General features: G+C 28.1%; 1 protein-coding gene across 2 annotated transcripts; it reads left to right on the forward strand.

Moving 5' to 3' along the window:
* Positions 1–111: 111 nt before the first annotated feature.
* LOC132943741 (uncharacterized) lies at positions 112–10,169 on the forward strand. Of its 2 annotated transcripts, none has more exons than XM_061012822.1 (14): positions 112–482; positions 1,131–1,305; positions 1,679–2,121; positions 2,207–2,346; positions 2,853–2,988; positions 3,187–3,270; positions 5,431–5,520; positions 5,654–6,451; positions 6,520–6,683; positions 6,760–7,536; positions 8,426–8,614; positions 8,693–8,817; positions 9,283–9,571; positions 9,829–10,169. In XM_061012822.1, the coding sequence occupies exons 2-14, from the start codon at positions 1,160–1,162 to the stop codon at positions 9,892–9,894; spliced, it is 3,447 nt and encodes a 1,148-aa protein (XP_060868805.1). In that variant the 5' UTR covers positions 112–482; positions 1,131–1,159; the 3' UTR covers positions 9,895–10,169. The 2 variants fall into 2 exon arrangements, with proteins under 2 accessions (XP_060868805.1, XP_060868806.1); XM_061012823.1 differs by having other exon boundaries at positions 2,853–2,949.
* Positions 10,170–13,347: the final 3,178 nt, after the last annotated feature.

The raw sequence follows: 13,347 nt of genomic DNA on the forward strand, positions 1-13,347 counted from the left end.
ACACTGCAAAATCTCGTCTATTTCCGCTTCAACAGTGAACTGAACAGAACGCCGCCCAAGGTACATTAATATTTGATACACCTTGACGCCGCCTCTATATTTATTATTTACTCTATGTGATAAACGGACATTTCATTATCACGGTTGTATAATTTTAAATATCAATCGTTTAAAACAAAATTTGATACTTTAATTTTTAGTTCTTTTAAAACATGACAAATATTAACTAATTTGTCATGTTTTAAAGTATTTGTTAGAAGTTACAACGTACAAGTGACAAATTACAATAGTTAATTTCGTTCATGAACTATAGTACTATACAGGTCTATACTATTGAGTAATACACTACTATAGTACTTCCTGAAAATTTAAATTTGTTAAAACTTCGCGATGATAAAAAGTTGCAATTAATAAACAGTAACTTGTAATTTGTATATGTTTGTGTACCTAGTAATATTAAATTACTCAATCGCTGTCCTCTGGTAAGATTTCAATCTTTTATTTGTTTTACATTCTAATTATAGCAAAAAGTCTTTTATTTTATTCATGCAAATAAATTATACATTTTTGTTTTCAATTAAGTACCTACCAAGTTATAAGCACCTATTAAAATTTTTTCGATTTTTATTGAATTTCACATTTTAGTGAGTATTTTGTATAATCCTAAGGGCTAAGTTACATATTCCTAAGCAAAATATGTTTTGAACATGTCAATGTATAAATATCAAATATGGACCAGTAGTTTTTAATTTATGATTATAACAGTAACAGCTAACAAGCTTATACAGAAAGAGAGAGTGTGATGAAATAATATCCTACTTCATTCATCTAGACTTTAAATAGGTACTAAAATACCTAATTGAAACTATCAAATTAATAATTCCATAATATTATATATTCATACATAAATATAATACTTTAACCTGTTTAAAATTATTATCTAGTTAAATGTTTTCTAAACTTTCAATTATAAATACAATATACAAATATTACAATACGATATGTATTGGGTAACTGTCAATATTACAAAATATATAATTACCAGCACTCATTGATATTGTATAATCAAACAATTTTAAATTTGTAAAGTACATTCATATCATTATATGTTTAATAATGCTTTGTTGCAGATTGATAGTCTTATAAAGATATTTCTATAATGCCTAATTTGCCTCCATTTTTTAATGGGAAGATTAGTGGTGTTTTAATATTGTCTATATTGAATATATCATGGTATGACAGTTTTATAAAAAATACCTATGTACAATTCGAATGGACTGGATGCCAAGAAAAACAAAAACTTTTGTAAGCAATATATAAATAATATATAAACCAATATTAGGTACTAATAATGTAGAAGTATTTTAGTTGTTAATTTAAATTTAGTTTTTACTAAGAATACAGACTAAAATTAATTCTTAGTTTGTTTTTTCTCCTTTAATTTGCAATCGTTAACTATCCTGAAAAAGTAAGTTTTCAAGATCATTCATAATGTAGGTAATAGGATTTTTGACAATATTTATGATATTTTGTATCAAGTGTATTTATTTATAATATCTATTAGCCATTAATTGCAATAACTAATATAAATAAATATATTTTACATTTTAATGTTTATAAAAGATCTATTTTATCATGCCTCTTTATATTTAATATTATTATTTATAACATTTTTCAGTACATCTAAAAATTCTAAGATTACTTATGATATTCGAACAAGCTACAAATCATTTTTACACTATCTATCAACATCCACATTAAGATGTTCGGTTAAAAATTATGAAAATAAAACATTAGCTCATGCGACTATGATAAATTTATCAATAGATCATGATAACCAACTGATAAAAACAATACCACTAATGAATAATGAGAAAATAGTTGGCACTCTAAAATTATGTTTTAATGTTCAAACATTCAATGATACATCATTTGACAATGATATAAAAATGTTAAAACAATTTGGAATTCAAGATGAAGTTTCAAAAACTTCAAATGACAAAGAGTTTTATTACTCTGAAATATTGAAACATAGTAAAAATGTAAAAGTTAGACCTATTAGTTCTTCATCATTAAGGTCTAATAAAAGCAAAGAAGAATTAACTAGTGATTATTTAATGGGTAAGATATTGTTATTTTTTTTAAAAAGGTACCAATTATTTGTTAGTTTTTTTAATGATTCATTTTTAATTTTGGATATGTTTAGGCAAAAATATGGCTCCTGATGAAGAAGAAGAGGCACTTAATACATTAAGAATAATGCCAAATAACTCTACTGAAAGCTTAGTTAGTGCAGCCGAAAAAATTGGTATTTATTCACCACCACAGTCGCCATTACACATTCAAGTAATAAACAAATTATATTAACATATTAATAGGTACTTTCAACATTGAAGCAATGTGACTAGAATCCACCGACTGTTTTTTGCAAAATATAAATAAAAATATAAATATAAAATATAAATTATTTAATAGGAGACTTAAAAGAAAGACATCAGAATTTTAGATTAAGATGCCTATGCCCAATGTTTAAGCCTCTGAATTGTAATTTTCCCAGCAGTCTATTCAATAATATCACCCACTTGCCTCTATGTATACAAAGTAGAAACCAGCTGACTAAAATTAATTATCTATTCAATTGAAGCCTTAAATAAGTTGTCTTAAATGCTTGTCTGGCATACTAACTCTATATTTTCTAAACCTTAAATCTTCAATAATTTCATAAATTTGTTTGTTTTAAATGTTTAAACTAATCTAAAATTATAATAGATTTTAAAATGAATAGTTTCTTACTCTTGCAAAACTGTTTAATTCATCAAATTGTATAATCGTAAATATATATATGTTTATAGGGCTGTGCCAAAGTTATGGCAGTTAAAAAACATGGCATTAAAAATATGAAAACAATACAAGAAAATTTGAAGAAATCTTGTGAAGAATTTAATAAAGGTGAATTCAAAACAGACTTCTCTAAAAAGCTACATAAAGGTTAATGATACTTATATCACACTACACAAAAAAGATTATTAAATGTTGTATAGGTACTATCTATATAAAGTTTCTCAACAATTGCTTGTTTATCAAAAATTTGCAAACAAAAAACTTTTTTCTTCAATATTGATTTATTTATTTTTATGGATGATGGATAAAAGTAATTAATTTTGATTATTGTTTATTATTTTATAGTGCCTATGCCAAAAGATGATGTACATTTACATTTGTCAATCCTTTCAGTTAATGTTTATCGCTCAGCTAAACCCCTTCAAAATTGTAAGTGTTTGTTGAAATTGTATTTTACTTTCAATATATTTACAATTTCACCCCCTCCCCTCACAGGGACCCACCAACACCAGGTTAGCAATGAAGTTAAATTAGTTATGAGTTTTACAATTATACTTTCTAAAAAATACAATATAATTGGCTCGCTTTGGAAAGCAACCAAAAAAATCCTTAAACACATCAAATCCACTCCGTCGCTCTGATAACTTTAAAATCAATGACGACGTTCAAAAGTCCAGTGTTTTTGCCAAACACCTTGCTACAGTATTTAAACCAAACATTATCCAAACAAAACCCCAGCATCCTGCCAGAGTATACGAGTTCTTAGATAGTCTACTACCTATCTCTATGCCTGCCAAACCCACTACCCCAAAGTACTTTTATATATAAAACATTTAAAAAACATTAAGGCACCTGGTCATGATTTTATAACTGCTCAATTTTTAAAACAACTACCACCCAAAACAATAATCCTATTATCATATATATTCAACTCTATACTCCGCCTTTCTTACATTCCATCTATTTGGAAACATTCTCAAATATTACTCATTCACAAACCAGGCAAACCTCCCGAAAACCCTTCCTCTTACCGACCTACAAGCCTTCTGTCTGTCGTAGATAAAATACTTGAAAAACTACTCCTGAAAAGAATTTTAAGAATTACCACAGATAAAAAAATTATACCTGATTTCTAATTCGGGTTCAAATCATAACACTTCATAGTCCACCAACTACACAGAGTTGTCGATCAAATTTCATTTGCATTCGAGAGCAAAAAAGTCTGCATTGGTATTTTCCTAGATATCGCACAGGCTTTAGACCGAGTTTGGCACCCTGGCCTACTCTTTAAATTAAAATCCTTCTTGCCCGCTCCGTATTACCTACTAATAAAATCTTATCTAAACCAAAGAACATTTGTCACAAAAATTAATGGCCCACTATCTAACTCTCAAATAGCAACTGCTGGTGTTCCCCAAAGCAGTGACATAGCCTATACAATGTCTTTACCCACGACCTGCCTTTAAACGAAAACACTCTACTTGGTACATTTGCGGATGACACTGCTATTCTTGCCATGAACAAAGATCCCATCCAAGCTGCCCACAAAATCCAATACCCCCTAACTGTGCTAAACACCTGGTTTCATAACTGAAAAATTCAAGTAAATCCATCAAAATCCTCTCAAATTACTTTCACGCTTTGATCCTTGGACAGTCCTGCAATCTTTATCGGCGATGCGCAAATCTCATCTTCCACGCAAACTAAATATCTGGGTTTAATTCTTGACAAATGTCTTATATGGGGTCCCCACTTAAAAAAACAAGCGTAAAGCGCTCATTAAAAACCAAAAGAACAATTTAGATGGCTCTTCTAAGACTTTAGGCTCTTTAAGTTAAATAGTCAATTACACCATTATGCAATTATTGCTATTTGATTCATACAGTTTTAATAGTAATTTTTCAATAATGCAATTACTATTTTTAGTACCTGAAGAGCCCATTTTTTTTTATAATATGTTTTTAATATAAACGTACAGCTATAACACAGACGCAGGTCACACTTGCATTCGATTTTTTTATAGTGAAATAAACATTATTCAGTGTTGCGTATGCATTATGAAAAATGCTTACAAACTGTGTAATAATATGTTCCCCCTTATGGCGCTTTGCCAACATCACTTTAATAGGCTTGTGTAAGCAGTTTCAATTAGGCTGATAAGGTGTAATTACAGTGGTGGCCCGAGATATTATGGCGCCATTTTTAATATAAATATAAGGTTGCTTTTCTACATCAGCGTTTAATTATTCCTTGACTAATGTGACCATCAGGTCGAGAAACGCTGGTTTATACCTAACAATTAGACTAATATTTTTAAATCTCATTTATTTTGAAGAAAAATTGTATAATATAATTGTAAAACACTTCTGTGGTTAATCATGTGTCTATATAATTTACAATATATTATAATATAATAAGTATTAAATCATAATAATGTTAAGTTATAAATATATTTCTAATACAAATATCGGAATTTTTATTTTATTTACTATTTATCATGTTTCTTATTAATCTCATAATTTTAAAGTATTTAGGAAACTGAACAAACTAGGTACAATTAAATATCTAATTTTTTTTCAATATTTATAGATACTAACAGCACATATATTGTACAGTGTCTTAAAGATCAAGAACCATATAAATTGCTGAGATTCATGACAAAACATGTAGACAATAATAGTGAGTCATAGGACAATATAATATATTAATATTCAATTAGTTCAATGATAATTTTTTTGAACTTGAATTTCATTTCATTTAATTACAGCTATAAATCAACATTAATAATAAGTTATATTTGTTTACATTTCAGCTATAAAATTTAAAAATGTCACTCAGTCATCACGTTTGGAAGGCAGTACTGCTAAAGGTGTCACCATTAAAGTGTATGTGAGACTTCTTAGCGAACGCTGCCCTATAGTTTTGGGTGAAACAAAACAAATGTTAGATTGGACTGGATTTTCAACTACTTTTAGTGTTCCTCGATTTATAAAAGTTCCTATATGGAATAATGATAAAATTATTGGACACTTGTCATTGTCGTATGAATTTTCCCGATCACCCATAGTCCAAAAATATGAAATTAACTTTCCTCAAAAACAAGAAGACATTTTAATGGATAATTGTATAGAAAATCATAAAAACCAACTGTGTAAACCTATTGAAATTTCTAATCCAGTTGCTACTATAAATAATAAAAAGCTAGAAGATTATAAAGATACCATTTCATATCAGACAAAAGACCAAATTTATATGTACAATAGACTTTATCCTGAAAGTATTGATGATAATTTTGGAAGTCAACTAATGTTAAACGAATTTCCGAAAATAGTATCAACTAAGGCAATAAAAGATAAAGAAATTCAAACCAACTTTGAAATTCGTCAATTAAACAAATCTGTGCAAACTCAAATAAAAACCTTTAATGTTGCAATACAAGTAAATAGTGATGAATTAGAAGATCCTTTGGATAAATCAAATCATTGTGATGTACAAAATATATTTCGGTGCACTCATGAATTCACACTTAATATTGAAAAAAAGTGTGATTCAACATTCAATTATGTAACGTATCAATTTCCAGAATGTGTTACTAATAATATTGGAAAAGGTAATTGTAATTTTTGGATGTGTCAGAGTTACTTAAAAATTAAATATTATTTGTTTGTTTGTTTTTAGTGATCTCCAGTTGTCGAGCATTCAGAACTTTTGGTAACACTAATATTCTACATTTGATTACATTACCTACAACAATTCCTTTAGAAACTTATTTTTATAATAATTATAATAAAGCTGCTATTGTATTAAATCTTCATAAAAGCAATGATGATCCTCCGGAAAAGGTAAGAATTATATAATATGTTCTATACTACTATAGTATTAAATGATTTTAATAATTTATATTTATGCATGTTTTAGGTCTCACTTCTTATGTCTCATCTAATTGACATGGCAAATAAGTTTAAAAACTCGCATATTGCCAAACATTTAATTATAAACAAAAATTTATCTATACCTGAATTATCTCTTAATAATGTCAAAATACAAATACATTACAAAAGAGTATACCACTCATTCCCATCCCTTGAACCAAAACTCAATAACTTGCGTGTTCAACCACACAAGACATTAAAAAAAAATTCAAATATTATTGTCGACTTGACTGAATCTGATTCCGAAGATGCTATTAATAAGACATACACATTATTAAAACACAATGATAGAATTGCTGAATTGACTGCTGAAAACAGCACACAGACAGATCCAATACCTGTTAAAATGTCACATAATTGCATAACTCAAACAGAAAATAATGTGATACCAGAATGTATAACTATTGATGACGACAGTATTTCAATTAAAAATGAAAAGGGAAGTGTAATGTACACAGACACAATTGCTATAGTTAAAAATCGGCCAAATTGTACAAATGAAAAAATTACACAAAACACTACAATTGTTGATAGAAAATTCATTAACTGTGATATTTTTAAAGCAAAAGTAACTATTGTTGGTGGGTACAACTTACCGATGGTTAAACTAAATGGTGACACCATACCTTCAGCACCAACTACATATGTAATCATGGAAGCTTATGGCAGCAGTAGTTTCTCAACATCATCTGTTGTACAACAAACAAACCCCATTTGGAACAGTGAATGGTCAGTTGTTATACCGAGGAATAATTTAATAGAGGTATAACATTTTTATTTCATGATTATTTATAAACTAATTTGCAATGTGTTGTGCATTGGAGGTCTTATGACTATTTAGAATTTTTCCTACTCCATCTATTCCATAGTTGTCTTATTAAATCCATAGTTATTATTATTATATTAAATTCAGTAAACAAATATTTTATTTTCTAACTCGTCATACTATTTTTTTTTAAACATATTACTTAGATAAATGCTTACTGTTATCTATAAATTCAAATATTAGGCTATGCTCAGTCTCAAATAAGAGTAACCTCTTCTTTTCTTTTATCAATATTTTTTGATTTACTATTTTAGTAACTACTTTATTTTATAACTGTTACTCATATGCCTATAGATATGATGTTTATAAATTCATAGTATATTCCGTCTGCCAGGGGCGGACTGAGGCCCTGAAGGCCCAGGTGGGTATAAGTTTTAAAACTACCACACAAGACTCATGTTACAATTTTTATTTTAAATAAAATAACTTTTTAAGTAACTTGTAACAAAATCAAAAAATTGTAATATTGTATTCTTCATTTTCGCTGTAATGATTACAGTGTGGAATTGAAAAATTATTAAAAATAACAAATATAGCTTGAGGCCCAAACATAAAATTTCTAGAGGGTCTGGGTGGGTATGGCCACTTACCCGCCCTACCAGTCCGCCCCTGCCGTCTACCAAGACTTCTGTTGCCTATGAAATCAAAATATTGAATCAATATAACAATCAAAATAATTACTATAACAATTCATAGTTCATAAGCTATAATCTGTCAACAATTATTACATTTTGCTTTCAATTTGGTAATAACTGAGACAACACTAATTTAATATATTTATATTTGTATTTATTGTTCTAACTATAATTTTAACTTTTCTTTTTAGGGAAAATGGCTAATATTTGAGTTGTGGTGTAAGAAGTATAAAAATGAATATGCAGGACATGATCCAAAACGAGACATGCGACTTGGGTTTATTATAATAGATTTATCAAACCTTAAGCATGATCTCAGTAAAAATTGTGAGTTATATGATGTCATTAGTGAAACTGAAGAACACCATGGAAAAATTAAAGTAAATTTTATTATAAAACCTAATTTTTATTTTGTTATCTAAACAATTTAAAAAATATATTTTTATTGTTTACCTTAGGTTATGATAAATCAAATTAATTGTATTGGTCCTTGTATAAATACAAATTGTGTACCTCAACCAATTAATGAAAGAAATACTATTCAAAACAAAAGTATAAGCCAAAAATCAACTGACGGTTTCATGTAAGTTACCTGCTTATTACATGAGTCATAATTTAAAAGTTTTACATTGGAATTTTGATTAAAATTGTTGGCTCTTCGACATATTTTATTCTCTCTCTTAATTCATATTCAGTAAGATTCCTATCTACATATTGTAGATTGAACACTATATTCCAATGTATCTAAACTGAGTTTAAGTCCCTAATTATTACATGTATGTCATAAGTTGGAGAATAAATAGTTAAGTTAGAAGAGTACTTAGAAAATTATTAAAATTATAAAGAAAATATCCAATATTAATTTTTTTTTTAGTATTGGTAAAATTCTGGGTTTTCTTAAATCATATAATATGTAGTCTTTCGAGAAATTGATAATTTTAACTTTTTTCTTTTCTATAACTGATAACTCCTTGCAATTTGGAACCAATTTCCACTTTATTTATAAACAAAATTATAACACTACTTGAATAACTATTAATGTTTCAAGAAATGAAATGATCGGAAAAATGCGAATTGAAGATAGTTTTCAAGTTGAAACAAGAAATCCTAGAAACACTGTTACAGTTAGAGATGAAAAATGCAATCAACACATAGATCTAACTGAGGATTCCCTCCAAAAGTTCAGCAAGAGTCAATTGAAGAATACAGTTGCCAAATCCAGTTTAAATGGTTGTCTTTATAATAACGATAATATATTTGACAATATGGGAACTATAAGTTCAGTTACGTCTTGGACAAGTTCTTCAGATGATATTTTATGTTCAAATAATTCTCAGGTAATTCGTATAAAAAGTATATATTTCTTTAATATAATTTATTAATTAGTGGTTATAGATTGTTACCTATGTATGCATTCATATGCAATACAAATTGATTCAAAGCTTCTTAATTGTCACGTTGTACTTATTTTAATTAACATTTTATTCATATGTATGCTAATTTTGTCTAAAACAAGACAATTTACTATGATAGTTAGTAAATTTACTAATAAATAGTATCAATAGTAATGTATTTTAATTTTTTTAAATTTCAGATTGTAAACAATATTCTAAGTAACAAAACCAAAATGAATCGAATAAAACAAATTATTCGAGGTTAAATAATTGTCAAGTACTTACTTGTAGTACATTTAATATTATATATACCTATTAAATTTAATGAATTGTAAAGTTTCCTATTAATATTATTGTACTCAATTTAATATTTTTATATTTTGGATTTAAAATAAAATATAACAAGAAGTATAATTTTTATTATTATGTTTTGGAGTGTTAAATATAAATATTATGTTACCAATTTATGTTAATTTGAATGTATATTTTTTATTTTCGTAGTAAACTTGTACATTTTTTTCTGAGACTTATAAACAAATAATGTATTGTATTATGTTCAATAAGAATATGTAGGACAATTTTTTCCGTACATTTTTTATTGAAATATAAATTCCAAATATTTTTGGTAGTTGTAGAATTCTTACAAAACTATATGGTTTGACAATATGACATCCTTCGCCAATATTTCCTCCTTATTTATGTATAAAATATAACTCTGCAAAGTAAAACACATGTAGAACAAATAATGTGATTGAAGATTTAAACAATTAACTTAAATGTTAAGAAAGAACTCCAAATATTTAGATGTTCATTGAAGTAATCCAACTATCAAATTCATTAGCTTTTATAAAATTGTTAAATATAAAAAAAATTAATAAATATATTGAGACTTAAATATTATATCAATCAAAGGCGTACTGCCTATTTTTGGTCCAGAGTACAAGATTAATTAGGCGCCCATATATATTTTTTCAAACTTCTTACAATTAGGCAATAGTTATAAACTAAAATAAAAGTTAAATTTAAGAAAGTACACAACAGTGGTAATCGTGGTCCGGATCATAATTACCAATGAGGGCCTTGGGCGCTACTTTGTTTATAGCCCTGATTCAATATATTTGTTTAGGCGGATAACAATAAAATCACAAATCAAACACTTGTTACAAAATGTAGAAATTTTATGACTAGCCATTTTTTTTTTTAATTTTATTCTTTTATTTACAAAATCATTTAGTTATTACATAAATTATGAATTCAGATAAATACATTGGCTAACAATGTTTTAAAAAAAAAGATGTGTAGACATAAGTTAACAAAATGCTCCAATCTTCAACTTTGATGGAAGCTTCTGGTAGCAAATTGTATCTAGTCTGAGGGTGTCGGAGCCATTGTGTTTTTAAGTACAAAAACATGTCTTACAGGAAAAACTCATGCCCTATAGAATAATCGGATTACACCAATTTTTTTTATTTAAAAGAAAATAACATTTTGCAGGTCAGATCAAAGCCCTGATTTCAAAATCAATATATATAAAAGACAAAAAATGCTTCTACCTACCTGTCCTTTATGCTTTCCTAAACCGTTCATCCAGTTGCGATGAAATTTGTTACAGAGGTAGATTAAACCTTGGGGAAGAAGATAGGCTACATATTGTCGCGAGAGGTCCAACCTGGGGAGGGTCTCAAACAGAGATTTTGAGATTAAAGATTGAAATTTTTATACAAAAATGGTTGCTATATTGATTTTTTTCTTATCGGTCTAGAGCCCGGCAACTATGGCCATTAGCTATTGTGGGAGTTACGGTTGTAACGGTACACTTGGGCCATTGGGTGGTTTTTTTTCAATTGTGGGGGAGGGTACTAAACTAAGTTTATAGGTCTATGGTACTATAGGTTTTTGGTAGACATGCATGTTTGGTTTTGTCAGAATTTCGAATTGAGCACCCGATGGTTTCTGCAATGCCCGATCGGGTGATGGCGGCCTCTCTCTCTAAACAGTTGCCTGACCCAGAGAGGAGCCACTACTCGTGGTCGAGATTCGAACCGGCTACAGTACGCGTCGGAACCGACGCCGTATTCCGCTCGACCCCTCTGTCACCATTTATTGTTATTAATAATGCGATAAGCAATAAGCCTGTGTATTTTAGTACATATTGTAATGAGTTCGAACCAGGGTTTCAGTGGATCAATTTTTTGCATTTTTTGATGTTTTAAAGTTAAATTATACACTTACGTACGTATTACGCGGAGTCCGCGATCTACCGCAAGTAGATTGCCTACCTGATAAATAATAGGTCCCGCGGTCGGAACTCGGGATGACTATAAATTAAAAATATAATATCATTTAGATTTAAAAAGAAATTGCTTCCACAGCGTATTTACGCCCAAAAGGAGTTGAACAATCGCAAAAACATAGCAATAACAAAGCATTCTCGCGTCAGCTAGTTATAACAATAGAAGCTAAAATAATTTGAATAATGTACAATACAGTCAAATCCGCTTAATTGGGACACATCGGCCGGTGACCTATTTGTTCCCATTATCCAGACTGTCCCGATTAACCGAAGAATTTTACATACAATACATTCATTCGGGACTATCATTAATGTCCCCTTTAAGTGATGTCCCGAATGATCGGATTCTACTGTATTTGTTCTTTATCAAAAATATTTTTCTACCAATATTTAAAGTAGAATGAAAACTCAGCCTTTGATCCGCCCTGTAAAATGTTCTATTCTTTTAAATAAAATGAATAATTTAAAATAAAATAAAAAAAGTGGGTAAGTGGATGTCGCTCTTCTGTACAGTAGATTACAAGTGGGTCACTGTAATGGATGGTGTTAAATTTGAATTCAATGATATAATATTATTGTATAAGGAAAAACGACTCTGAGCGCATAACAGTTGGTCAGCCTATGATATTACTAAGTATATTAGATGATATTATTGTGAATAAACTAATTTATATATAACCTATTTACGTGGAGCCTTGTTTTAAATTTTCAATCCTTAGCTATAAAATTTGAACATTTTATAAATGTTTAACTACAAAATAATTATTAAATTTTGTCAAAATTCGAACTTAAAATGCTTATAAAAAAAAATCGTGCCTGTGTATTTTTAATATTTTTCAACTGCTATTGTAACAATATATCAAGATTCTTGCATTACATTTTCTCGCTCTTTTACCCAACAAATAAAATTGTATTGATATATTATATGGAAAAAAAAAACTTAAAAAATTGAAAACTGACAATGTCCGTAAACAGCCCAAAAAGTCAAAACTGTTTCAAAATATATGTAGAAAATGAAAATATAAACATTCAGTAAAATGTTCATGTATCTAAAGTTATTCGTTTTTGAATAATAATAAAATAACAAAACCGTTACATAAGAAATCGAGTGAATATCTAATAGTATTGTAAAAATATGAATTTCAAACGCTCATAAAAATTTGATTTGATTGTAGATAATTTTTTTTCGATAAAAGTAGACAAACTTATGAGGAATCTTGTATATATTTTCAACTCTTTGATTTAAAAAGAAAATTTTTATGAATTTTCAGCTCAAAATAATTTGTTAATTTTTGTGATTTTCCCGTATTTTGTCTAGATATGAATTTTAAATGCTTATAAATAAAACTGAAACTAAGGATTTTTAATATTTATCAAATGTCAATGTAACAATATAGTAGGATCCTTGTATTAAATTTTCAATTCC

Source organism: Metopolophium dirhodum, chromosome 4 (assembly GCF_019925205.1).
Source record: "Metopolophium dirhodum isolate CAU chromosome 4, ASM1992520v1, whole genome shotgun sequence".
In the NCBI taxonomy this organism is placed as follows: domain Eukaryota; kingdom Metazoa; phylum Arthropoda; class Insecta; order Hemiptera; family Aphididae; genus Metopolophium; species Metopolophium dirhodum.

Excerpts from the sequence above, each read along its gene's own strand:
- LOC132943741 (XM_061012822.1), top strand. The coding sequence starts at position 1,160 with ATGCCTAATTTGCCTCCATTTTTTAATGGGAAGATTAGTGGTGTTTTA. Across the intron at positions 7,537-8,425 it reads CGAGGAATAATTTAATAGAG|GGAAAATGGCTAATATTTGA; the intron begins GTATAACATTTT and ends TTTTCTTTTTAG. Across the intron at positions 8,818-9,282 it reads AAATCAACTGACGGTTTCAT|AAATGAAATGATCGGAAAAA; the intron begins GTAAGTTACCTG and ends TAATGTTTCAAG.